The sequence below is a fragment of the Acinonyx jubatus genome, chromosome D2, assembly GCF_027475565.1.
Source record: "Acinonyx jubatus isolate Ajub_Pintada_27869175 chromosome D2, VMU_Ajub_asm_v1.0, whole genome shotgun sequence".
Lineage (NCBI taxonomy): Eukaryota > Metazoa > Chordata > Mammalia > Carnivora > Felidae > Acinonyx > Acinonyx jubatus.
The window spans coordinates 71,773,807-71,801,532 of record NC_069393.1 but is presented as its reverse complement, the minus strand read 5'-3'; the positions used below and the strand labels follow the sequence as shown (position 1 = coordinate 71,801,532).

At 43.3% G+C, this 27,726-nt stretch overlaps 2 protein-coding genes across 5 annotated transcripts in view; one reads left to right on the top strand and one right to left on the bottom strand.

Moving 5' to 3' along the window:
* Positions 1-21,848, bottom strand: part of ENO4 (enolase 4) — a 30,766-nt gene extending 8,918 nt beyond the window's left edge. The window contains exons 1-10 of one of the 3 annotated variants that reach the window (XM_027063210.2): positions 21,329-21,847; positions 14,484-14,612; positions 13,523-13,713; positions 11,485-11,618; positions 9,660-9,829; positions 9,439-9,570; positions 8,046-8,099; positions 6,773-6,829; positions 4,270-4,434; positions 1,338-1,463 (exon numbers count right to left, since the gene is read on the bottom strand). In XM_027063210.2, the coding sequence (XP_026919011.1) occupies positions 1,338-1,463; positions 4,270-4,434; positions 6,773-6,829; positions 8,046-8,099; positions 9,439-9,570; positions 9,660-9,829; positions 11,485-11,618; positions 13,523-13,713; positions 14,484-14,612; positions 21,329-21,493 (1,323 nt within the window). In that variant the 5' untranslated portion in view covers positions 21,494-21,847. Of the gene's footprint in view, positions 1-1,337; positions 1,464-4,269; positions 4,438-6,772; positions 6,830-8,045; positions 8,100-9,438; positions 9,571-9,659; positions 9,830-11,484; positions 11,619-13,522; positions 13,714-14,483; positions 14,613-21,328 lie in introns of all 3 variants that reach the window. The other 2 variants (XM_015071341.3, XM_027063211.2) reach the window with 2 other exon arrangements.
* Positions 21,350-27,726, top strand: part of HSPA12A (heat shock protein family A (Hsp70) member 12A) — a 165,566-nt gene continuing 159,189 nt past the window's right edge. Inside the window, exon 1 of one of the 2 annotated variants that reach the window (XM_053207360.1) lies at positions 21,350-21,494. In XM_053207360.1, coding sequence (XP_053063335.1) covers positions 21,492-21,494 — 3 coding nt within the window. In that variant the 5' untranslated portion in view covers positions 21,350-21,491. The remainder of the gene's footprint in view (positions 21,495-27,726) is intronic. The other variant, XM_053207359.1, reaches the window with a different exon arrangement.

The following is a 27,726-nucleotide window of genomic DNA, read 5'->3' as shown; positions in this document are numbered from 1 at the left end:
TGGAACAAAACTTCAAGTGATTAATTAAATTTGAGCTTATAGATCTAGCAAATAAAATGTTTAGCACATTAAATGCTCCACAATGAAGTCCTTCAAACCCAAGCTACTCCTACCCCCGGTATTATCCATGACACCAGTAATGACTGCTTGGCCAGATCTCACTGTTCTATCTGGTGAACAGACAACTGAAGGAAATGCCCCTGCAAGAGCCCTAGGTTCTCATTCTCAACACCCTTATTTTTTATTGGTGAGACCATCACATGAAATGAAGTGCTTATTATTTTTTAACGGATGGTATACAAAATCCTCTAAGCCACGGTACCAGATTCCAGCCTGTCCCACGAGAACACACAACACAGGGGCAGTTTGTCGCATTAAAACCGGCTGAGGTCAGAGCCCCGGGACAAGCTGTGGAAGTCGGGGCTCTGCCAGTGCTGGGATGAGGCACAGGCGGTGACAGGAGTGATGGCTGACAGAGGCACTGGGCCACCAAGTGAGAGGCAGCAGCCATCCTCACTCCCAAATTTAAATCATGCATTGTCTCAGAGAGGGTATCTGTTCAGCATATCTAATGGTTCTTCAGTTCGTACCATGAAGTCTTGGAGTTCTGGAGCATTAGGGAGAGCAATGGCCTGTGGTACATGGACCACCCTTGTCAGGTGCAGTTGCTGGCACAGATCCCCAAACCTCACTATCTGAAACCTTACGAAAAATACGGCTTCGTGGGGCGCCTGGGTGGCTCAGTCGGCTGAGCGTCCGACTGTTGATTTCGGCTCAGGTCATGATCTCACGGTTCGTGAGATCGAGCCCCGTGTCAAGCTCTATGCTGACAGCGTGGAGCCTGCTTGGGATTCTGTCTCTCCCTCTCTCTCTGGCCCTCTGCTGCTCACGCTGGCTCGCTCGCTTGCTCGTGCTCTCTCTCTCTCAAATATTTAAAAAGAAAAAAAAGTACAGCTTTGTGACTTTCGTGCATTGTGTGGCGAGTGGATCTCGGTTACGAGCGTTTGACCTAGCCCGCGTCCTGTTGCCGGGAGCACTTCACAAGGGCGTGTGATGAACTTGCTGAAGCAGCGGCTAGCACAGCGGCTCGCCCGGCCTGGCTTAGGTTGCTCGTAAATACACGGTACCCTGAAGTGCTCGGGGCTAGCTTGTTTCCTGCTGCAGAGAGGAACACTCCTATGTAACTGTGTTTCTGCTATGCGTTTGCTCGGTGCCTGCCTTTCCTCCTATATGCTGAAACAACTCAGCCCCAGCCCAGACTGCAGTATTTCGAATGACCAATCCAAAAGAATGAGTTTGCTCTGTGTGGGTATAAAATTTGAGGTGGATCCCGTTACCTCCTTCCTGAAAGGATCGATCAAGGCGATAATTGAAGGGAACCGGCTGATCAGATCCCCGTACAGGTCCACCATCTCGGCTGCGTTTTTGTACGTTCCCGTCATCACTTCGTACTTCCCTCTGCTCTGAGAAGTGTTCGGACAATAACAAAGCACGGGATAAATGCTGAATTCCTCCAGTGTGAAAGGTGGGATTCCCATTCGCATTTACTCATCGCACATAAAAGGTTGTGGACGTTCTTTTCAGGCTGTATGCCCATTAGAAACCTATGCACCTTGAATGTCTGTTAAATATTAGCCTGGGGAAATCGAGTCACTGTTCCCCTTCGTGCCCTGTGGGGGTCTAACCACTGACTTCAGATGAAGCCTGGCGCGCAAAAGACCAAGTACACAGAAGGAGAGGAGTCATTTCTTGCTTAGGTTTGTGACGTGGCGCTCGCTGCCTGGCTGCTTGCACAGATGGGCGAGGACATAAATTTGTAAAACGGGACAGCACTGCACAGGGGCCCCACTCACCAGAACCCGCCGTCTTTCCACTCACAGTAAACGACTAGCTTGTTTCCTCTACTGTGGATATCCTAACATTTGAAAGCAGAGTGATTCTGAGATACTAACAGCCACTATGAAATGTCAAGTGACCCATGTGAAGGCATCTCCTTTTCAGGTAGCAGCAAGTTCCGGCAGGAACCGTACGGTCTTGAAAGTAGAGTTCCAGTTCAACCCCACTCATTTGAAGTCCGGAAAGCCCCTGAGTCATCGAGGAAACAGGGCTTAAGGATCTAGCGTAATCTCTCTGTAAAACATTGCACTGACTTCCAGGTCTGTGTCGAGGGACGGCACCTGGGGGGACAGCACCTGGGGTGTATCTAGGTACTGGGGAGGAGGCAGAATGGAACAGAATGACATTTTTGTTTGCTAACGCCCTCTTGTTACTGCTGCTAATGGCAGGGATTCCATTGGAATTAGAAGTCCCTAACTGCAAGGATTTTATTCTTTTTTTTCAGATTAAAAAGCAGCAAGGTCTTTTAGTTCTTTACTGCAAAGCATTAAAAAATCCTATCTTGTCAGTAAAGAAAAGTTAAGGACTTTTTAAAAAGTGTATTTTCATTTATTTTGAAAGAGAGAGAGTACAAGAGCATGCATGCACACGCATGTGAGTTGGGGAGGGGCAGGGAGAGAGGGAGAGAGAGAAAATCCCAAGCAGGCTCCACACTGTCAGCACAGAGCCCAACAAGGGGCTTGAACCCATGAACCATGAGACAAAACCAAGAGTCGGACGCTCAACTGACTGGGCCACCCAGAGGCCCCAGAAAAGCTAATGGCTTTGAACTAACATTGTAAGAATTATCTGCTATCAAGCTAATACATTGTACTGAATATAAGCAAAAAATCCCCATTCTAGCTAGCACTAGTCAGTATATTCATAGTTCTTGGTATACATTGCTGATGAAAACATGCAATTATTTTTTGTAATAGTATGCCTAGGAACCAATCATTATGTGGAGAATAGGAAATTATATTAAACATTCCTTCATGCACTTAGCATCTTTAGAAAACTAAAAAGGACTTAGAAGTCAGCTGAAACTAAGGGTTCTCATACACTGTTCAAATTTTCCTTTGAAGTTTCAAGAATTGCAACTTCTCTCTGGTCATTTCTCCTGAATTTGACATTAATTACCAAATCACCACACGTGTATGTGAACATGCTGGGCGTTTTGTAAAACACAGACTCAACATTTGTGTATTTGAAGAACAGAAGTATGTGTACGTGTATCAGACTGGCAACTTTTAACAGCATTCCTAACATGTTAGTTTCCCAAGTTTTAACATTAACTACAGGCGTGTTAACCCCGAGAAAGTGAGGACTGCAGCTTTTTAAAAGTGAACCTGTTTTCTGTTCTTTTTAAACTAACTGCCTGCCTGTGGTGTGGTCTCTGGGTGAAGCTTCGTCACTAAAGCTCTGTCCTAACCCAGGCTGTGGGTAACACTGTGATGGGCTTAATTGGATAAAAATACATTCTCCATAAATGTCAATAACTTGCAAATATTTTTATATTTAAAAAGTGAGTCACAGGGGCACCTGGGTGGTTCAGTCAATTAAGTGTCCAACTCTTGGTTTTGGCTCGGGTTCATGATCTCATGGTTCATGAGTTCAAGCCCCCTATCGGGCTCTGCACTGACAGTGTGGAGTCGGCTTGGGATTCTCTCTCTCTCTCCTTCTCTCTCCTCCTCCCTTCCACTCCTGCTCTCTTTCAAAATAAATAAACAAAATAAAGTGAGTCACAGCAGAAATTCTGAGAACCACTTGTCCAGAAGGGCTTACCAAGTCACAGTTAAACAATGGGTTCACTTTTCATGCTTGACAAATTCAGCACTTACCAATGAAATGAGTGAACTCAGCAGGACATGCCAGCTTGTTAAATTATTTTTCAACAGCTCTCATAATTGCAATGTAAGCAACCATGTTAGTAATTTTTGTTACAGGATTTCTATATGTAATTATTTTGCCATTTTCTGTTAATTTTTAAAGATCATAGGGGCGCCTAGGTGGCTCGGTCAGTTTTGGCTCAGGTCATGATCTCATGGTTCATCAGTTCAGGCTCTGTGCTGACAGCTCAGAGCCTGGAGCCTGCTTGGGATTCTGTGTGTGTGTCTCTCTCTGCCCCTCCCCCGCTCACTCTCTGTCTTTCTCTGTCTCTCTCTCTCTCTCAAAAATAAATAAACATTAAAAAAATTTTTTAATCATATGGTTATGGTATTCTCTGGTCATTAGCTAACTTGGCTTTCTCAGGTTGGCATTTATGTTTGTCCCCTCACACGGTATTAATAAAAACAACAGAATCTGTTTGGAAAATGTTCAGAAACACTCGTTTTGAGTTCTAATTTAAAAATACTGGGACCCAACAAAAAGTGTTCTGGAGCAGAAACTTACATAATCTATCAGCTCGTGTGCAGCACAGTTGATGGCTAGATGCAGATTGGTCCCCAGGTCCAGCCCCAGGTTTGCACAGATGCCTTCGATGAGGAGCAGCGGCTGCTCTATGGTGTCGTAATTAATGGTTAAACAGCCAAGATGGGACATCTTGCCGGTGATGGGCTGCTGTAACCAAACCAAATGATGCATGTAAATTGAGCACAGTAAGATTCTTGGAGCTTCCTGGTTATAAACTAGGCATTGTTTATAACCAGATACAGCCCTCTAGATGTGTCTCTGTGTCTCCATTAACGGCACATCCAGGTTCCTCTCATCTCTGCATGACCTTCCAGCGTACGATTGCCCAAAGTATCTAGAATAATTTCCTTAGCCCAAGGTTTCAAATTTGACCCAGGAATACACTTGTCTCTTTGGTCTGCCTGTGTAATCTCTTATATCAGCTCTTTCACTGTACATGGGCTGACCTGAGCTGCAACCACCAAGGTAGTAAATTTCCACCTGGTCTCTGTAAACGTCTGTCCAGCCTGTCCCTAACTCTGTCCTTCTCCATCTACTTCCAAACACGCTCTTTCCTGTGTTCTGTCTTCCTTTGGAAGAATATAAGTATTAAGGCTGGAACCCTCCTTCAGGAAACGTTTTATGAGAAAAAGGAGTGAAGAACTCTGCTAAAATGCGTTGCTGAGGATGGAAGAATGTTTGGGACCCGGAGCAGCCCAGGGAAAGCCATGAATTTCTATTGCAAGGTCAGCCCTGATATGCCTCATTATAAATTGCCACTATCCAATTATAACATAGTTGAAGCAGAATCAGTAATTCTGAAGGGTGTGTGTGTGTGTGTGTGTGTGTGCATGCCAAACTCAAGAGCAAACCCAAGTGTGTGCACGGACCTAGGTGTAACTATCCCATTTCTCTGATGATAACACTAGTCAATTATAAGAACCATCCAACATTTTTAATGTCAGCGAGAGGAGCCTTTTATTTGGCAAAGGAATAGTTGGGGAAATTTCTGTATATCAACTGAGGAGTTTTGTTGGAGTCTTCTAAACTACAAAAGTATGACTTAGAGTTTATTTATCACTTATTAAATGCCAGCTACCATTCTAAATGCTTTACATAAATACATTTACTCCTTACGTTAACCTATGAAGCAAGTACTATTATTATCCCATTTTATAGAGAGCTAAGTAACTTGGAACAGATTTTAATCCAGGAAGTTTAGCTCCAGAGTTCATGCCTCCACTGGTATGGCTGCCTCTCCAGAATCGACCAATTAAGCTTTTTCTTTTTTTTAAATTTTTTTTTTAACGTTTATTATTTTTGGGACAGAGAGAGACAGAGCATGAACGGGGGAGGGGCAGAGAGAGAGGGAGACACAGAATCGGAAACAGGCTCCAGGCTCTGAGCCATCAGCCCAGAGCCTGACGCAGGGCTTGAACTCACGGACCGCGAGATCGTGACCTGGCTGAAGTCGGACGCTTAACCGACTGCGCCACCCAGGCGCCCCCAATTAAGCTTTTTCTAACAGAAATAAAAAGTAGCAAAGCTGATCACAGGAGGACTGATCTTGGTCTGAGCTTCTCGGAACACAGAGGACAACCTGCTGGCACGAGGGAAACAACATTGATACCGGGTGGCTTGTTCATCATCGCCTAAGCGCTCTTACAAGGTCCAACTTCAGAGTGTTGTGTTCATCCCAACAGATGCAACTGTCAAGTACTTTACTTTCTGGTGTATTTTTTCATACATTTCTCTTCTCTCTCCCAATTTTGAGGAGGGATTTAATTTTCCATCTTTAATTTTCCATTCGGGTGAGCAACTAGGACCATTTACATTATCTCCGGGTTCTTATTGGTTATTCTAACTATATGGTTGAAAGGTTAGGCATGGAACCTAACCTGTGTCTGTCAGAGCATCCACAATCACCAGAGTCATTGACTGATCAAGGTCAGACGGTTTCCCGAGGCTCTTGCAGCCATCCTGGCCAGTCTTGACAAGAACTGTTTGTCTGACGCCGCTGACAAAATCTGAGCTCCCGTAATGGTTCTGGATATGGTGCTTCGGTGACTTTGCGGGACGCGATGAAAGAGATGGCTCTCTTTTTGTGCCTTTTGTTTCTCTCTCACTTGATAGGGGTAAGATGAAGATCGAAAACCTTTCCCATGTGCTTTTTGGCTACTTAGCAGAAATTCCCCTTCCCCAGCATTTCACCTATCAGGTTCCAAATATAATCCTGTTACTTATAAATGATTCTCGGTGCCCTCCGAGATGTCGGCTGGACAGACAACTGCTGGCCCACAGCCTGTGGCCAGAGAGGGAGGATGGAAAGATCTCCCAGCCCTGGGCTCTGCCGGTTTCACGCTTTTGGAGGAGGAGCACTGTGTTGTTTTGATTTGTGTCAGCCCTGGTCTTGGAGCTCAGTGACTGGGAGAGGAACACGGGCAGAGAGGATATAAACGAATTGTGTCATACTGAAGTGTGGTAAGGAAATACATAAACTTACTTGACTTCTTTTGTTTCCATTATGCCCTTTTTTTGTCTCTGTTTTTGGAGGAGGCGGCTGTGGGACAGAAGATGAAGATAAGTCACTTGCAATTATTAGGTCTTGTGGCCCGTCCACTGTTCTGGGCCCTGTCGCACTGTGAATCACACGTGTGTGCACTCACACACACACACACACACACACACACACACACAGGGACCTTACCAGCCCCTCCCTATTTTGATAACCTCCAAACCGTTTTTTCGAATTCAAGTGCATGTTCCCTTTTGTTTGTCTTTACGTTGTACCTCCAATCATTATAGATGGGGTATGTGGATAACATATCCGTGTATTTCTACTCAGGTAAATAAGTTATTATTCTCTCATACGAAGTCCCCTCCTTGCCCTTAAGGAGAAACACCACTGTGGGATTTGCTTTTAGATTGGTTTGAATGTTGTTAAGGTACAAACCCTTTGTCCTGCAGGGTGGACTTGACTTTTGGAAACAGCCAAAGGTCATTAAATCTGATGAATCTGGTATGTGTAATGTCATCTAAGATTAAAAGATACTTTCCAAAGATAATTGGTGACTTTCAATACCCACAATGTAGGGTGTTGACAGTGTTCTAGATCCAGGATTCAGCCTTTAAAGGATGCTTTTTAATACCCAGCATTCACAGGCTCTGTAAATTGGGGTATGTTTGTCAAGAATCAGTATGGTTCACACCCAAGTATACGCAAATACAGATATCCTACTTCTTTTCTTCACGATGGAGTCAGCTGAACTTTCTATCCCCTGCTAAAAATACCACACTCAGGAAGCAAAGTGATGTGCGTGGCAGGAGACATACACTGGTGAACAAGACAAACACAGGCACAACCAGTGGCTCATATATATGGTTGCCTGTCATCGTCTGGCTTCTGTGGCTTCCCTCTCAAGGGCTGCCTGGCCAAAGGCTCCTGTTTGCCCAACACCAGGATCCCAAGCAGACACAAGAGTCTGTGCCTTAACCATTACATTAAACTGCCTCGCACATCCTAGGGGCCAAATCCTTTCTTTGCAAATCCTAAGGGGTGATCTTAGCATAAAGCCAGCTGATGAGATTGTTGAAGGCCATTAGAAACTGGATCCGCAGCCAGTGAGGGAATGTAGAAGTTTGCCTCCTATGGGAAACCCAAGGCAAATTAATACATTTCACACATCAATAACAACAATACTGAGTTAATGAACTGTAATGAACTATAATTTGTATATATTGTCAGCAATTCCATACCATAGATCCTCTTTACATACCATTTCAATTGTTTTGTTAATATGTTTCTGAATTTCCAGAAGCATCTCCACACCCTGTAAGTAGAACAATCATGATGTTCCACAACTGCAGTCTAGAAATTTTAAATATAAAAACTTACACCACACGCTGGCTCTTTCTAACTGAATATTTGTAGGGCCCCTGACAATGTATCCTGGTTAGTAGATTGGATATGGTCTATCAAATCAGAAGATTAAATGTGAATCTTCAGCCCTCAATTTTTATTTGGTTGAAAATGAGCGAGACTCTTCTCACAATCCTTTCTCCATTGTTCAGAATTGACAGGTTCAGTTGGTTGGATCAAGTGGACCTCATTCTCTTTCAGTCTCTTGACCAACCTTTTTACAGTACATGTCACAGGTCTTCAGGGATTCTGCATGATAGTGTTTGAATTAGTATAAAGCCACTGTCACTTAAAAAGTCGACACAGTCTAATGACTGTGGGATCTGCATACGAAGACAAATACAGAATGGCATGCCAACTGCTCTGGTACCCAATAGCACAACAGATATTAACTGCAGGGAAGATTCTGGTGCCAGCATCTGAACATGATCTGATGGATGGTGAGCCAGCAATGGGTTCCTAGTGTTCCACAATCAATACATTGGGACATAATGGTTATTCTCATAAAAAAAGAATTCTTTATCATGAAGAAATTATCTTGAGATTTTTTTAAATGATTTTCACTAGCTTGGATAAAAAAATATCACTCAATGTATTACCAGAGGGGATGAAACATCCTGCATGTTTTTTTCTGAAAACATCTGCTATAGAACATGAACATTTGTTCCTTCCAGTGCATATTTCACAAAGATTTAAAGAGGCGTATTGGCTCATTCAGACCACAGCAGAACAAGACAGACGCTAGCACACGACTAAGTAGAAAGATGCAACTTAGGATTCGTTCATTCTGTAAACATGCACCAAACCTCTCTTTTGTGCCAAGCAGTCTGCTCGGCCCCGGAGCTCTTACTGAACAGAATTGGCTGCTAGGAAAATGCCAGCTTCCTCTCACTGCTGCCACAGTGCATCGGCCAGTAAATAAAGATGCCTCAACTCCCCCAGATAACAACCTTCCAGCACTATCAAGGCCTGCCAGGTTACTCACCCGGGGCTTCTTGGGGAGTCACTGGCACATGTCAGTGCTGAAAGGAACCAGAAATTGAAGGTGGCCTAAATGTGCCACCCCCCCCCCTTTTTTTTGACGTCTTGCTTTCTTCCCAAGTCCCTGATTTCCTAAAGTATTTTTTTTTCTCATTTTATAATTAATTCTCTCTCCTTCAGCGTCATAAACCTTAGGGACCCTCACTAAAGACTCATCGATGGTGGAGTATATTTTTTTAGAAAAAGCAGTATGATATACTATGAGGTACTTGTTTAGCTGTTAATCCAGGATGGGGTATACAAATCACTTCTTTCATTAAATTCAACTTCCCGGGTGATGACTTCCCACAGCTGACCAGAGATACCATTAACAAAGGTATAGTTAGCTTTGTCGGCTGCTCCTGAAATAGGGAAGAACAAGGAGAAACAAGAAACATGGTTCATTGTTATGGAGATACTCGTGGGTCCTTGGCACATAATAGATACTAACCTGAGGGTGCTTCAGTAATGCAATATTTAAGTAGAGGGGGTTATTGTCCAGCATGGCACTGGTTTTGGCCACAGCTAGTGACACTGCCCCAATGGCCATGCTGCCACTGAGGACAGGTTCAACAGGTTCTGGAGGCAAGATAGGCTTCTCTGTAAGAGTATCTGTCCTCCCTAGAAGGAAAAAGAGTGATAAAAGATTCCTTTCTAGGAAGTTTGACTATGATAAAACTATCTATTTTTAATGCTTTACTTATAGATGTGAAGGCCCAGTATAAAGAAAGGGGGAAAACTGAGGCTAGACAGAAAATGCTCTCCACCCCAACCCCCACGAAGTTTTTGTGTGATGTTCAAGTAATCCTTAGCCATGGATTTTGCCACTCTTAAGAAATGTTAAGATATTCAATATTAACTCCTTCAACAATTTTATGGGGTAGATACTGTTAGCCCACATTCACATATAAGTAAACTAGGGCTTAGGTTAAAAGATTGGCCCAATATCTAATAGAACGTGAATAAAGAGGATCTGGACAGTCTTTGGATTCCAAGTCCTTTGTTTTCTACACCTGCTATAGCTCCTTGGTACCCAGATTTTTGTTGAATGTCTCTTCATGCACATATATCTAACTGGTTACCTTTCTGGCCAATCCCAAACAGACACCTCATTGTTTTAGAAGTGGCATCCAAACCTAGCCATTGACCCTCACCCTCACCCATCTTTTACTCTCATTTGTTCCCAGTGAGCCAGCCTGATCAGGTGCTATGCCGTCCTTTGTAAATCGCTAGGGCCCTTTCTGCCCTTCCCCCAGCTGCTGGTCTGGCTTGGGTAGGTAAGATAAGTGGAAAAAGCTATGTAAGCGCAGAGTACATAGTAAATCTTTAGCAAATTCCTGTCCCCTCCTACTTCTCTTACGTTCCACGTTCTGTCAGTCAACAGCAACCGCCAAATAAACACCCAGTGCTGATCTCTACCTATAATTCAGCAGTGGCTATCTCCCTGTCCCAAGAGATTGGTTTCATAGGGTTCTTTTGCCTTGGGAGACTCTCCTTCCCTCTCTGGGCCTCAGCATCTGAATCTAGGAAATAAGAAACCATGTCTCTATGTTCTCTTTGATCCCCTCCTGGTTCTGGTGCTTTCTTCTTCAAGGAAACCCACATTTATTGGGTGTTTGTGCGTTTGCCTCATGCTAGGCGCTGGTGGTGCTCAGTTGAATGAGACATGATTCATGTCCTCAAGGAGCATGTTGGAAAGACATAAAACTCTGTTTACAATACCAGCAGCACTGGAGGGGCTGAAGTTCACAATATGTTGGAAAGCATGAAACAAAGGGCCATGATAACTTTGATTATTTGCCTTAAAAGAGCAAAGTTTACTGCCCCCCCCCCAATTTTTCTTTATATGTTATTAACAGGACAGAGAAAATGTTGGTTATCCGTATCAAAGGATATTGCTAATCTTTAAAATATGGAGTGGCTTTTTTGATGAGCTAATGGATATTTTGCGGGGCAGTTGAAGGTCCCCCACACCACTTTCCTCTTCCCCATCCGGCATCGCCACCCTCCGGTACGCTTCCTTTGGTAAGTGCTCACCTCTGGGGAAGAAGTATTTTTTTCCTTACAAAGAAAACAGAGGGTGGGGTGGGGTAAAACCGCCTAAGATCCTCGACATCATAGCTTCAAGCAAGGAAGTCACATGCAGGATGGATGGTACCTGGTGGGGAGGCCGGCCTAGGTCTGCAGCAGCCTCTGATCGGAAAGGCAGTCCAAACATCAGCCTTTCTTCCTCACATAGTGGTTATGGAAGGTTCTGTGTAACAGGAGTCACCGACCTTGCCTTTGTCCTTTTTTTCTTGCTGGGGGTGGAGGAGGTGGAGGTGAAGGGATGGCTATTGTTTGGTCTTCCAGGCCCTTTTCCAGCTGTCTTCTCTCCTTCTCTTCTTGTACTTTACTTTCAAAGAATGTCCTTAATGGCAAGAAAACATGGCTTTACAATGAAGACCACTCGTAATTTGGGCCGTGTTTTAGTGCTGACCTGACCTCCATTCAATGTGTGTCAATAATTAGCTCTGCTTTTTAGCCACTTAAAAACAGATCACAGCTTCACAGCTTCACTCTCCAAGGCCCCCAAACGATGGTGTTGTAACAAAACTGTGTGGAGGAGCTGAGATTACTTTTGGAAGGAAATACATAAATGTTTGGAAGTAAATGTTTGCAGGTTGTATGTGTTCGTTTTAAAAATTATTTGAGGGGCGCCTGGGTGGCTCAGTCGTTTGAGAGTCCAGCTTCGGCTCGGGTCACGATCTCACTGTTGGTGAGTTCGAGGCCCGCATCGGGCTCTGTGCCGGCAGCTCGGGGCCTGGAGCCTGCTTCAGATTCTGCGTCTGCCTCGCTCTCTGCCCCTCCCCCACTCGCACTCTATCTCTCACTCTCTCAAAAAATAAACAAACATTAAACAAATTATATGAGCCCAGTCGTTTGTATATTTAAGGTAAAAATTGAAGATCTAATTTGATTAAGGGCTACTGGATTTTCTTTTTGAGTAAATGACCATCAAAAGAAAATTGAGTCAAGAATAGACAGTGAAATATATAGCATAATGGGCAGGACTTCATTTCCTTTTTTTGGTGGGGAGGAGAACTTAAGGTGAACAGTTAAAAAAAAAAAAACAACTTGGGGAAGGCCCCTTTAGGTTCACCTCTATAAAAGTTCAGCTTCCCCAGAGTAAGAAGAGGCTCAAAGCTTCCACAGGAAAAGAAAAAAGCCAACAAAGAACAAAGACATGGGAATTAGAATTACATTCCACTTATTAATGATCCAGGTGTTGGTGGGACAGAGCCTTCAAAGTGCTGACAGAAATTGCTTTTAAATGAGATGTATACTCAGGTAAACTGTCAGCCATCAGGGCAAAGTGCTGGCATTTCCGCACACGTACGAACTCCAAAACTTTCCATCCCACAAGTCGAGAAAGAAGATACAGGAGTGAGAAAGTAGGGGGAAAATAAAGGGATGACCTACGGCATCTCTGTTAGCAGATAGAGAGGAACCAGTCCAGATGGGAGGTTTGGGGGAGAAAAATTTCAGGAGAAAAGAAATGGATAGAATAGAAGGCATGAGAAAAACTACACTGGGAAAGAAAATGAAGAATATGATCACAGCAGATGAGGGGAAAAAAAAAACAAACAGAAAACCAAAAAACCATTAAAAAAATTTTTTTTACAAAGGTTATGATCCAACTCTGAAGCAAACTAAAACGTGATATTATGTATAAGTAAGCAAGCGGTGAAGTATAGAGAGAGACAGAATCCGCTTGACCTTTGTTGGGCCAAGAGGCTTGTGGCACCGGACCTCCCCAAAACGAAGAGTAACGCTAACCCTTCCTCAGTTGGGTGTCGGACAATACTTGCACAGCCCCAGCAGACCCTTCCTTGGTTTTCACATGTTAGAGTCCACCTATGGACAAGCATGGAGGACTTGTCTGTGGCTGAGGGGCAGACTAGAAGCATCACCCAGTGTGACTACGTGAAAGGGTAGGAGACACTCAAAGATGGCGTATGAGACAGGACATCATCTGGATTCTTCGTGCTTTTCCTGAGAAACGTTCTACTGAAACTTATCCTGAATCCTTTGCATGGAAAGAGACTGAAAGGCCTTACATGGCCTCCCACAGGAAAACTTTAAAAACAAGGTTTTCAGAAAACCCACAGGAAAACTTTAAAAACAAGGTTTTTGCTGCTTTAGCATATGCTTCTTAATCAACTTGCTGACTGTACCCTCTAGATACAACAGACCCATATTATTGGCGGGTGAAAGAAAAAGAAAAGAGATACATTTGTACTGGATGCTTCCATTTGCAAGTGGAAGATTTACCTGAGCACCTGGTCCACCTCGGCCTGGTTGGAGGGGGCTATGCCCCGAAGCTCCTCCGTGATGGTTTTGTTGACCCACTGCACAGCAGTGCTGACGGCCTCAGACCTTTCCACTTCCTCGGCCTCAGCCTGCTCGGGTAAAGCGTTCTCATGGACTTCAAAGTGCGTTGAGATCACCACTGAACATATGTTCTGAAAATAATATAAGTGTGTTCTACGTTTTCCCTACCTTTTGCAGAAAGGAAGAAATTGAATGTATCCAGCTTTTAATGTGCATGATATTTTTATCACCAGTTTCAAAGGGAAAACGAGAATATATAATTTTCTTTGAGATATTTTTATAACTGTTGAAACAGTGTGGAACCCAACTTCAAGGAGCATTTAAAATTATTACCTGGTTAATGTACACTTATAAAAACCTTACATTGAACTTCATTTTTATCACTACCTGTCCAGGAAATAACTAAAAGGATACAGATTTTAATCATAATTATTTTCCTCCCAGAGACTGTAGTAAAATTATTTCTAACAAATATGTAGCAATTCAGATGAATTATTAAAATTACTAAAATGAATTTGTCTTTATGTAGTTTGGCCTACATATCTACGAATCTATGTAAATCCATATAAAAACATTATGAATAAACATCCCTGTAGATTTACAGAACTTACCACCTTAATAATGTCAGAGTTTTAAAACTATTTTTGCCCCACGTCTCCATCTTGGGTCATCTTCAGGCTAGCAGGTCATGTCTGTACCAATAGGACACTTAAACATAATAAAGCCATCATGTTTGACTGCATGGTTCCTGCTTTATGTACATAACTACCTACAAATTGTGTGTGTATATTTCACAAATGCTGAACTTCAAAACATTAATTTTCTACAATTTAGACAATAAATGCTAATAAATACAGTGGCGTCAGGACACAGTGAAGAATACATTTAAGCTGCTTCGTACCTTGGGGAAGTTTTGAATGGTGCAGAATATTTCCACTTGTAGGGTTGGAAGCCCCAGTCCATCCAATACGTTTCTCCCCACTACTTTGCATATGGTGGGAGGCTTTGCGAGTTTAGAGAAACAGTTTGCCTTCGACACACACACAAAAAAACAAAGATGACAACACCATAACTAATTTGTCTTTAAAAGGTCATTCGCATTTACTCTAGTTTCTACTAAACTTCTCCCTCAGTGTCCTCCTCCTGCGGGGATCAGGCTAGCAGCTCTGTGGGAACTGCCCCGGCCTCATGAGCTGAAATTTGGATTAGCCTGATGCCCAGTCTTTGGTACATGGAGTGATTTGTTCTCTTTTAAAAATATTTACTTATCTATCTATTTATTTATTAATTTTTAAATTTACATCCAAAGTTGATATGTAGTGTAATAATGATTTCAGGAATATAATTTAGTGATTTATCACTTACATACAACACCCAGTGATGATACCAACAAGTGTCTTCCTTAATGCCCCTTGCCCATTTAGCCCATCCCCCCACCCACAACCCCTACAGCAACCCTCAGTGTGTTCTCTGTATTTAAGTGTCTCTTGTGGTTCGTCTCCCTCTCTGTTTTTACATTATTTTTGCTTCCCTTCCCCTAAGTTCATCTGTTTTGTATCTTGAATTCCACATATGAGTGAAGTCATATGATATTTGTCTATCTCTGACTGACTGACTTCCCTTAGCACAATACCCTCTAGTTCCATCCATGTTGTTGTAAATGGCAAGATTTCATTCTTTTGATTGCTGCGTAATATTCTATTGTGTACCACAACTTCTTTATCCATTCATTAGTCGATAGACATCTGGGCTCTTTCCGTACTTTGGCCATTGTCAATAATGCTGCTATAAACATTAGGGTGCATGTACCCCTTCAAAACAGCACGCCTGTATCCTTTGGATATATACCTAGTACTGCAATTGCTGGGTCATAGGTAATTCTATTTTTAATTTTTTGAGGAAACTCCATACTGTTTTCCAGAGTAGCTGCACCGGTTTGCATTCCCACAGGCAGTGCAAAAGGGTTCCTCTTTCTCTGCATCCTTGCCAATATCTGTTGTTGCCTGAGTTGTTAATTTTAGCTATTCTGACAGGGGTGAGGTAGCATCTCATTGTGGTTTTGATGTGTATTTCCCTGATGATCAATGGTGTTGAGAATTTTTTCATGTGTTTGTTAGCCATCTGGATGTCTTCTTTGGAAAAGTGTCTACTCATGTCTTTTGCCCATTTCTTCACTGGATTATTTGTTTTCGGGGGTGTGTGTGTGTTTGATAAGTTCTTTATAGATTTTGAATTCAAATCCTTTATCTGTCATTTGCAAATATCTTCTCCCATTCTGTCAGTTGCCTTTTAGTTTTGCTGCTTATTTCCTTCCCTGAGCAGAAGCTTTTTATCTTGATGAGGTCTCAAGAGTTCATTTTTGTTTTTGTTTCCCTTGGATCTAGAGACATGTCAAGTAAGAAGTTGCTGTGGCCAAGGTCAAAGGGGTTGTTGCCTGTTTTCTCCTCTAGGATTCTGATGGCTTCCTGTTTTGTTTAGGTCTTTCATCCATTTTATTGTTGTGTATGGTATAAGAAAGTGGTCCAGGTTCATTCTTCTGCATGTCACTGTCCAGTTTTCCCAACACCATTTGCTGAAGGGACTATCTTTATTTCATTGGATATTCTTTCCTGCTTTGTCAAATATAGTCGCCCATATGTTTGTGGGTCCATTTCTGGGTTTTCTATTCTGTTCCATTGATCTATGTGTCTGTTTTTGTGCCAGTACCATACTGTCTTGATGATTACAGCTTTGTAATACATCCTGAAGTCTGGAATTGTGATGCCTCCGGCTTTGGTTTTCTTTTTCAGGAGTCCTTTGGCTATTTGGGGTCTTTTCTGGTTCCATACAAATTTCGGGATTATTTATTCTAGCTCTGTGAAGAACGCTGGTGTTATTTTGATAGGGATTGCTGTTCTCTTTTGAACTTTCAGCAGAAACTCACATACATTTCTTCTTTTTTTTAATAAAGCATGAATTTATTTGCAATCAAAATGAAACATCATTTTAACTTTTAAAAAAGGAAAACAAGTCTTTTATTCTTATACTTAAAAGTCAGTTTTAAATGACATAAACCCACAATATAATTTTAGAAATCAAATAAACTTCCCCATTTCAAAGAACAGTATCTAACAAAATGTAAAACTTTTAAAAGCATTTACAACATATATTTATAGGTTTGGTTGTTTTTTTAAAAAAAGAATATATCATTGCTTTGGCCACTGTTTTAACTGCTTTACCCAAATTATTTGTGCCTAATAACAACCCTATGGGATCAGTACTATTTTTGCTATCTTCACTCTATACATGAGGAAACTGAGTAGAAAGAGATTAAATGTTTTCCCCACGAGTTCAAAATAACTGTCTGAGATTCACATCTAGGCAGGCTGATTCCAGAATCCACGTCAACTGCTATTGATGGGGGAAGGGAGAAGGGCACAAAGTCTACTTTCAAGTGCATAGCATTTTGGGAAAAAAACTAAGCCCGAGGAATGTGGTGATACACTCCCTATTTTTATGTCAGGAATATGAGGCCCCCACTAACTCTGGCCATTCCAGACGCGGATAATCTTCTACCTGCCATGTTGGCTTCCATTTCTGGTTTGGTGATGGTGCCTCAGAGTGAAATATGGACATACATATGAATTTAAGGGAGGAGAAAAATAAACAAACAAAAACTAACTCAGGATTGGAGTCTTAGCCAAATTAATTCACACTGAAATAAAGAGATTTGTTTTAATTAGATGATTCCAGCTACGCAACGGAGGAGGATAGTTGTTTGAAAATTATTACTTAGTTTCTCCAAAGAGGCTCCTTTTGGGAAACAGACTGTTAGTCAAACATGACACACTTTGGAATTTTTTCACGTACGTTTCTTAAAGACCCCATGTCACTCTTTAGCAGGCCCTCACCTATCCTTCTGTCCAAGATACCAAAGTCAGTTGGTCTCTAGAATGCTGTGATGCAAACAGGAAAACTTCTGTGGGCCAGTTTTTATTCCTCTCAGCAAGGCATCTGATATTTTAGTGGTGAAGACTTCTGCAGAGGCTGTATTTGGCCACCAGTTCACGTGTTCAAAGAGGGTTGTCAGAACCCTAGTAACAGCAGTTTCATTGTCGTGGAAAAGCAGAAGCCATTTGGAAGTGATCCAAGAAAGCGGCGGAAGAGAATGAAGCTGAGGCCGAAAGCCATTCAAATCGCCTGAGTAAAAAGATACAAGATGGTGTTTCTACACAGAGGAGTAGGAGCTGGGAGAGAAGGAAGAAGGAAAGGTGAAGGTACACTCTCCTCAACCTCTTTATCATCAGATTGTATTGGGTTCTTTATCTGCATTCACCGCAGACCAGGCCTCTCATCTTTCGGTTTGAAATCCAATGACCTCAACCTACGTAGCAGGTCATCTAGTACCCATCAGCGATGTGCCAGCTCGCAGGTGGGGCCCCAGCACTGCTAAAGCGAAAGCCAATTTTCAAGCCATCCCTATACTTTAAGGACTGTGGTTTGGATGTTACAAAGCAGGTGCCTAAATGAATTGAGACAGAATCAGGAGACAAAAATATTATTTAGCTTATCCATTGTGTACTGTAGTGAATTTGATGCAACTAGCAAGGAGCATCCACAATGTATAATGTTATGTTAGGAGGGAAAAGGAACTAACATTCTTAAGTGTTTAATATGTGCCTTGAGGGAGTGATTGTGCCTTATCACTGTGTCACACCACAGTGCCTGGCAGATTTAGGATTCCACAAATTAAATCTTGTATAAACAAATATGTGTCAGATACACCCCTGGAAACTTTGTATACATTATGTCATTAAATTCTCAAAACAACTCTGTAAGGGAAATCCTATCATCTCCATTCCACAGATGAGCAAACTGAATTCCAGAGAAATAAATTATACCGGGTAAAACGACCAATGTTTTAATTATTTACTGCTAAGTAACAGACTGCTCCAAAACTTAGTGGCTAAAGCCATTTATTCACCCATGACTCTACAAATCTGGCCTGGGCTCAATTGGGTAATTCTTTTGGCTGATCTTGCCTGGAGTCTCCTATTCAGACTCAGTCATCTGGAAGCTTGACTGGGTCCAGAGCATCCAAGATGATTCAACTCATGTGTCTAGGGTCTCAACCAGGATGCTTAGAACATCCTAGGGGCTGGCCGGGCATGTCTTTCTTACAGGATATCCTGGAGGTGTTACATCTGTGAGCCTATCTACCTGATCTCTCTCTCCAGCAGGGTAATTGGACTTCCTGGATAACTACTCCAAGAGGGAGTGTTCCAGGAGTACAGCCTCAAAATGGCAGCACTTACCATGTCTTTGTCTGCATCATGCTTGGTGAGGTGCTATTAACCAAAGCAAGTCACATGGCCAAGTCCCAAGTCAGTGTGGGAGAGATTTACATAAGACCAGTCACACTGGTGGTATGGTTCATTGGGGAACATCAATATGATAGTTCTACTAAGTGGCAGGGCTAAGAATTAAATCAGATCCGCAATCAGATCAGATGAATCACAAACTCTTTCAATCATGAGTTCTATGGTGAGGGACTAAATAGTATTGTATTGCTATTGCCCACAAGCATCTTCCTCAGTGCTTCAATTCCTCTAGTATATAACAGAAGCAGAGAAGAAATGGCATTGGAGCTGAACATTGGGGAATATGTAGTATTTCCACTGGCAGACGAGAAGAAGTCAAGGGAAGATACTTCAGGTAGAGGGAACAGGATAAGCCAAGGGGAGGGAAGTGAGGAACTTTAGGCTTCAGGGAATAGTAAGGAGCCACAGGGGGTTTCTGAGCAAGAGACTGTTGGTCAGATTTAAGATGAGGAACACTGCTCTGGGGGCACCTGACTGGCTCAGTTGGTGAAGTGTGTGACTCTTGATCTTGGGGTTGTGAGTTTGAGCCCCACGTTGGGTGTAGAGATTACTTAAAAATTAAAAAAGAAACTTTTTTTTTTTTTTTTTTTTTTAAGGAGCATTGCTTTGGCAGCACGATTCGGGTTGAACTCAATAGAGGGAGAGACTAGATGAAAAGAAGGATGGCCAAAACCAGGGCAGCAGCAAAAAAAAAACAAAAAAAACAAAACAAAAACCATTATCTTTTTGCCAGTCCAATTCTTGAACTTGCTTCAAAGTCCAAGCCCAAATTTTCTCAGATGCTACAGCCTACAGGGACCTTCCCTAACCCTGAATTCCTTTGATAGGCATGCAGTGATGTGTCCCTCAGTCTAGCACACAATCATGTATCACCTTATCTAGTACTCCAGTTATTTTATGTATCAGTGGCTTTTATCCATAACCAAGGTATAAGTTCCCAGAGAGCCATACAAACTGAAGTCCTGGCTGCCTAGTAGACTGGGAAGAACATTAACACCGAGGAACCAGAGTCCAAATCTCCAGTCTTAACTTTTGCACCAAGTAGCTGTGAGACAAGAGCTTGGTGTCTTTGTGAAATGAAGAAGTTAGACTAGTTAACTTCCAAGAATTCCTCTAGCAAGAGACAGTGGAAAGAGAATGGAATTCAGAGTCGCATTCGTTCATGTGTGTCACGTTAGTGCTTGAGTGTCCACTATTTCCATGGAATCCCGAGGTACTACGGACACAAACCTGGTCTGATTCATCACTGTCATTCACTGTGTCCCTTGGGAAAATCATCTAAATTCACTGGGCCACAGTTTCCTTATTTGTAAAACGAAATCACAATTTTTACCTCCTAGTGGTCCTAAAGATTAAGCAACAAATCACATAGCACAAAGAGCTCAGCACTGCCCTCCCCCAACATACAGCTTTCACTTGTAGGCCACGATTGAGTAAAATAAACATTCATGGAACATCCTCCATACCAAGTGCCTCAACAAGATGTTGTTTTGAACCCTGTAAACACACTGTGCTTCTTTATTGCATTTACATACGCTGCTGTCATATTGCCTCACCTTAGTGCAAACTCCTATCAGCTCCAACCACACTGCCTTCCAGAAGGTAGGTGGCTAGTACTTAACGGATCTAGAAGTGAGAAAACGCTTGTTTCAACTGCTCATTGCTTAAGCCTAAGGTACATGCCTGATCTTGTGCTGGGCCTAGGGACTAGGGAGGTGGTAGGAAAAGGCCCCTGCTTTCCATGGAGCTCAAAAGCCTATGGAGGGCCTCATTACGGACAGGAAATGATTTAGGAACACTCAAGGACAATCAGTCCAGGTGAAGCGGGCAAGACTGATGTGAATTTGGAGTTTGGGTAGGAGCTGGTCAGATGGGGTCGGGCATCCAAGAAGAGTGCACCCTGCAAGGTACATACGCTTGAAATCAGAGTGCGACTCGGCAGTAATGAGCGGGCTGGGCATGAGGCCATCGGGTAGGCTGAGGCCAAGCTGTGGCAAACGCCAGGGAGCTCACCCGTGGTCAAACGGAGGCCGCTGCAGGCTGCAAGCTGAGCTATGCGGTGTTAAGGTCTGTGTTTAAAGAGAACTGGCAACCGCGCAGGGCGGCTCAGAAGCCTGCCGGGCCCGAGCTGTCGCCTTAGCCACGAATGCGCCTACACCGCACTTTCCTCTAACTGCTTCCTGTCCACCACGTTCTCGAGATTGCTCCTGCCCAGGTTTCCGCACCGCTTCTTCCTTCGGAGTCGCCTCCCCGCACGACCACGGTCCTCAAGCCTGTGGCGGCGGCGCGCGTGCGCGACTCTGCGGCGCAGGCGCACGGCGTTGCCGCAGCGCGGGGCGGGGGGAGAGGGGCTGGAGGGAAGAGGGTGTTAGTCCCAGGTCCCTACCAGGTGCCCGTAGACGTCGGCAGGCTGGAGGTAGAAGGTGGAGTTGAGCAGCTCTTCCAGCCTGCGCGGGACGTCGTTCTCCCGGTAGTACTCCATCGCCTGCTGCTTCAGCTTCTGCAGCTCCCTAGTGGTCCCACAGCTGCGGCCGCCGCCTTCTTCCCCCATGGTAGGAGATTTGAGGCTACAGCTGGGGTTAGCCTGGGGGCCCGCGAGCGTCCTGTCCGTCGCTAGGCAACGCAATGAGATTTCCCGACCCCAGATCTCGCGTGGCTTCTCGCCCGGGTTCTTGCCGCGGTCTTAGGTGCGCATGGCTCCTCCCGTGCTCCTCCCTCCTCTTCCTGAGGGATTGGGCCTGGGGCTAGGGCTCCTCCACTCCTGACGCTCGAGCAGTGGCGGCGTCGTTTCCCACCACTTTCCTCGACACTTTTTCTGATGGGGAAAGAGTTCACGATTTCTGCGGAGGCGTGGGAGCGTTAGTCCCGGCCTCCAGCGGGGGACCGGAGCCTCGGGTGGCGCGCTCTGGGCACCGGGCCTTCTTGCTTACCCTTCCCCCCCCTCCCCCCGCACACTCCCTCGTCCCTCGCGGTGGGTGAGCTCCTCCGGGTGGCGCGGGCACACCTTGCCAGCCCACTCCTGGGGACGGATATATCCTCGCTGGCCCGTGGAGGTGCCAGGAATTCATTCATTCGCCCGTATTTAGCCGCCTGTCCGAGGCCAGCAGCGTGCTGGCCGGGCACACTGGTGCGCAGGAGAGAGAACCGGATACGCGATCCCACCCCCTGTCCCCCTGCCCCTCCGCTGGGAAATGAGTGGGGTGAAATCACTGGAAGGGAAAACCAGTGTGGGCCGAAAAAAATCGGGGTAAACCCCGAATGGTTATGGCTTGGACAGGCCTAGGGGTGGGGAACGATACAGGCAAAACTTGAGAAGGAAAAGTGGGACTGTAAGACTGGCACTGGGTCATATACCTTCTCCAGTACCTTCAGAGGCTGCCTCAGTCCTGCCCTTTTAAATCCAACTGCCTACTTGGCTTCCTTACACCTGCCGGGTGTCAGTGCAATTATAGAACTTCTTGTGCCTTCTGCTCTAGGTACTTAGGTGGGAGTGGGCCGACACGGGCAGGTGTTCTTGTTCTACTCTTAACCTATAACCTCTGAGTGTTCCTGACTTAAGTAGATCGCTTAAAACATCTCTGTTGTATTTGGTTTTTCTGGAAAACAGTCCGGTCTATTCTGCCTTCTTCACAAGTCCCTTAGGATAAAATGAGAAAGTGAGTGAGAAAACACTTTAAAATAAGATATTTTCAATAGAGGCAGGTAGATGTATAAAAATATGTGATTCTATAAAACTGATACAGAAACCCAGACATGTACCTCCTTCTGAGCTCCCTCAGTGTTGTCTCCAAATCTCAGATGGAACATCTCACTTGCTGGGATGTGACATCATCATGGGCCTGCCTTATCCTCCTTGCTAGATGGAAATCCCTTCATGGTAGGAGCCCGGTCTGAGTACTCTTCACATGCCCCTTAAAACCCCGGGCCTGCAGGGACAGAACGTGTGCTCTGCTGAATAGGTGTTGAATGAACCTTTATACGAAATAAGCCCGTGCTCTTGCTGCTGGTGTTTCCATCCCACCCGTGCGCCTCTCCTCCTATCCCCATGGATGGAAGGCACCCCTTTCTCTGGGACGCCCATCCTTCAATGCCCGGCTGAGTCCCACCTCTGCAGAGACGTGGTGCTCCACATCAGCTCTCCTCGCTCAGCCCTCCCTTCTGAACTCCTTTCCCACTTGAAGTCTGGGCCACAAAGCTCAGCCTTCAGGGATGTCTTGACTCATTTGACACTTAAATGGAAGGTTGGAAGTGCCCTGGGCTGGGACCACCATCTTTTGGAATCTCCCCTCTGTAACCCACCAGCCTCTAGATTCCATGAGGACAGAGACTTGGTCTGTCTTGTTCACCATGGTGTCCCCAGTACATTACTTTACAGATCTTTGCTCAGTAAATAGGTGTTGAGTGAATGAGTGGATTTTACGTATAATAAATGCCTAATAAATACTTAAAATGTTTTGGAGTTGAGTGAATAATGAATACACTAGGCTGGCTAGAGCAAAGGATTGTTTTCAGTAATAAAGAGACATCAGGATAGAAAAGTAGCATGGGCAGGATGGAAATGGTGTTTTAGGAAGTTAGCTGGCAGCAATGGGTAAGCTTGGAGGGTGTTAGTTGTACAGAAAGCAGGAGACACAGGTAGAAAATGATGCAGATGTGAGGGCCTAAAGCCCACTGATAGCACTGGCAAGAGGTGGATGACAGAGTTAATAGGAAGAAGGATGGGAATCATGGTGAGTGACTGGATGTGGGATTGGGGGACCAAAGATTATGCCTTTGAGGATGGCTCCTAGAGTTCTGTTACAGTTGATAGAAATGGGGTGGATGAGTGAGTGATGTGGTTTTGATGGAAGGAATAGGATGCATCTGGTTTTAGATGTGTGGGGCTTTTGGAGCATTGGTATCTCAGAGAGAAGGGAAGACTGACGATATGAAGATCACCCATCCACATGGTACTTAAAGTTGAAATAAGGATAGATGAATCTTCTAGAGGGAAAAGGGAAAAATCCTATAGAAGCAAGGACCTAAATATTGGGGAAGAAATATATTTAGGACATAGGAGGAGGATAAGGTGCTCTAAGAGGCAGTGAGCCAAAAAAGAAGAAAAAAAAAAAGCTTAGGGAAAAAAGAAAACAATCTAAATCATGGAGTTTAAGACAGAGAGTTTTTGGAATGTGTCAGATGTGCGTGTGTACATAGGCATAAGAATAAATTCTGAAAGAATATACATTGGCATATTAAGTGTATTGTCTTTGGGTAATGGGATCATTGGACATGTTAATTTATTAGTAGTATCTGATTTTTCTAAAATGAATGTACTACTTGTATAACTTTGAAAAATTACATTAAGATATTTGAAGGAATAACATTAAGTCAAATTAAAGACTGAAATTAAAGGAGAATGAAAGACTGAAAAGATATTAGGGAGTCAGTTGTTCCTTTATAGAATCTTGCCATCCTCTTAAAAATAAAACTACATGTAGGCTAAATAAATAGCTAAAACTACCATCCCTGTTAACTTCTGTCATTCACTCAATCAATAAATATTTATTGAATGCCTACCATGTGGCAGAGACTAGACACTAGGAAAACAGCAGTGAACAAAATAGGTAACATTTCTTCCCTTCACGGCACTTAAGTTCTCGTGGGCCTTGATCCTAGCACTTACATCCTGCTGAGCCATCAGGACAATAAACTGCATTAAGAGACGTGAAAGCATTTTGAAAAGTTGGTATGCTAGGCGTTTATTAACATTCTATTAGTGTTGACAGATCCAGAGTAAATAAAATGACTATTCATGAATATTCCAATTTTCTGATTTTTTATAGATGTTAGAAGTACTGGGGTTTTAGCTGTAAACTACATTCACGTGTATGCGTATTGTATGCATACTTATCACATTCCTTGTTTTAGTACCTTGGTAACCGTATTTCCATTTCATATTGAGACTAAATGTCCAAGGGCACTCAGAGAACATCAGAGCTTGAAAGGCATTGAGTGCAGCTAACTCTAAGGGTAAAAACAGGGGAGTTGAAAGGAGGAAAAGAAGGGAAGGAAAGGGAAAGGAAAGACTCAGGAGATAAGGAAAATTCTGGAAGATATCCAGGGACAGAGGGTAGGACTATACCCTCTTTCTTTAGAGAGAGGACACCGCCATGACTTGACATCCCACAGATGGGGTGCTCGCAGTGGATGGGTGTGGTAGGGGACAAGGGACATTTGGGAATTAGAAGACAGATTGGAGTCCCAGCTGTCCCCAAGATCTAGACCTCATCAATAAAATGAGTGGCTGGTCTAGATCAATGTTGCCTAAACTTTTTGAGTATGAAGACTCCTTTTTTACAACCAAAAAAATGGAAGAAACTACCCCCTGCCCCCCCCCCCCCCCCGCCATGTAACAGTGGTTATATACAGTGACTATGAATTCAATAGTATGTCTGGAGCATATGTGTTTCATTCACATAACCTCCATACATGTGACAAAGAATACATTTATAGGCAAGCTGCTCTCCAGGTCGGGCATGCGTCTGGTGCATATTTGGAATTGTGAGCTTTTTGCCTATAGTATGGGGGCTTCTCGGGGACCTTGACTGAGAGCCATTGAATCAGGTCTCTTCATCTTAGACGTCTCCTATTTTGTAGCTTTGATTCAAGATAAAATATCAAGGCATACCAGTCTAGTCCTATCTGCTAAATGAAGACCCTTCATGGAGGAGATTAATCATGCTTCAGTCTGCATTTGAAAAAGAATTTCTAAGCTATGTCAGACATTTCCTAAATGAATGAGGATAAAGAAAAACATATTTGTTCATTTCCCCCTAATCCTTTCTAACACCTTTCTATAAATTGGAACTTGTTTGCCATGACTTTCATGTTCAGAAGTGATTATTTAGGTGTTATTTTGGGGTTGCTATCAAGTGCCTGTTAATTCTTGCCTGCATTTGCCATCTGTGTTGAATATCATTTTTCATAGGGAACTAATGAACATGATTGCAGGTGTCTTTAATCTTTAGAATCCTAGAAACTGGAGAGAGAATAGATGGAAATGTTGCCTTTTCCCCATCCAAAGATGGGAGTGATAATGTTACCCCTCCTGGCCCAGTTGTCAGGAATGAGGGTTGCTAAGCTAATTGCAATATAAATAGCTGTAAATTAAATGCGAAGGAATAAAAGTAGGAATGATTAGACTAATAATAAAATGTTTTTGTAATTTGATTTTTTTCACTACGAATGTCTCCTGGCAATAGTCATTACCTCTGGGCTAGTAATAGCAACAAAAACCGGGGCAGCAACTACCATTGATGGAGAACTTTTATATGCCTGAGGTTTTCCTTACATCATCCCATTGAATTCTGCAAAACAACCACAAGAGGTAAGGGGTTGGCCCAAGGTGATACAGTAAGCAAATAGTGGAGATGGAATTTGAACCAGCTGACCCCAGTGCCCATGCATTTCCCGCTGGCTCTGCTGCCTCTCAAATCTAGAACTCTCGGTAGTTAGATTCCACGGTCTCATGTCAGCGATTGTTAGGCTCTTGGCCATCCTTTCTGGATAAGCCAGTTGAGCTGCTCACATTGAGGGCATGGAGAAAGGAGTCTGGGAAAATGGTGTTAATCTCTTGATCACTGGCTCTCAATCTGAGCTGCATATTAGAATCATGTGGGGATTCGACCAAATTCTGGTAACATCTGAACACTGTTAGAATCTAAGCCCCTTGAAGAAGAGGGGTATCTATTCCCTGTATTAAAAAACACTGATGCCTAGGCCCTACCCCAGACTTATTAAATTAGAATCTCCAGGGGTGGGGCCCACACAGAGGAATTTTTTTTATATGGGATATTAATGTGCAGCTAAGGTTGAGAACCTCTGCCCGAAAATATTTCTTCAGGGATCATGTTAGAAAGAGAATGGGTAAAGCTTCACCCAGGGAAAACTGGATAGTGGATACAGCCAAGAAGGCCTAGAAGTGTTGGGCCTTGGAACCAGACCACACGGGTCAGAGTCTGGTTCTTCCAGTTCCCAGCTGTGTGTCCTTGTACAAGATACTTAACCTCTCTGAGCCCATTTCCTCATCAACTAATATTTTCAATATCATAGGATTGCTATGAGATTAAATTGGAAAATCCATGGAGCCTTCTTCCCACCATGCCCAATACATAGTAAATGATGTCATTATTGCCAAAGAAATTAAGGAGAAGGAAAATAACATTTTTAGCAGTTTTACTATATTTGTCTGAAAACCTTTATTTGACTTTGTACAGGAATTCAGGTGGAATTGAATTAAATGATAAGGGGAACCCCCCTCTTAAAACAATATTAACGACATTTTGAGATAATCAGACCTCCTGGTAATCTATCACTTTTGTTTTAACCTTTACCATTTGTGCAAAATTATAGAGTTGATGTGTTATTTCTCTCTTGTTCCCCAAATAAAGCAGAAAGCTGGAGCCACGGTTGCAATGTGAGTGTTCAAAGCTGGCATCCTGTCAAAGACTGTATTAGATTTAGCCTTCCGGTCATTTGTTCAGAGGGCTTTGACACTGAAGACCAAAAGATACTGTTGGAGATGTTATTGCTGGCAGTTTAATTGGTATTTTTCAGGATATAGACACACAATTTCTATATAGGAAGAATTAAATTGGAAGTAGGGCAATTATCCAGTGAGTTTAGACAGTAAAAAGAAAGAGGAAAAATGAGGCAAAAGAAACTCTTCAAGTAAGCTATTTTGCCATTTTAAAGTAGATACTTTTTTAACTTTGTAGAAATAGAGACAACTTAAGAGTATTT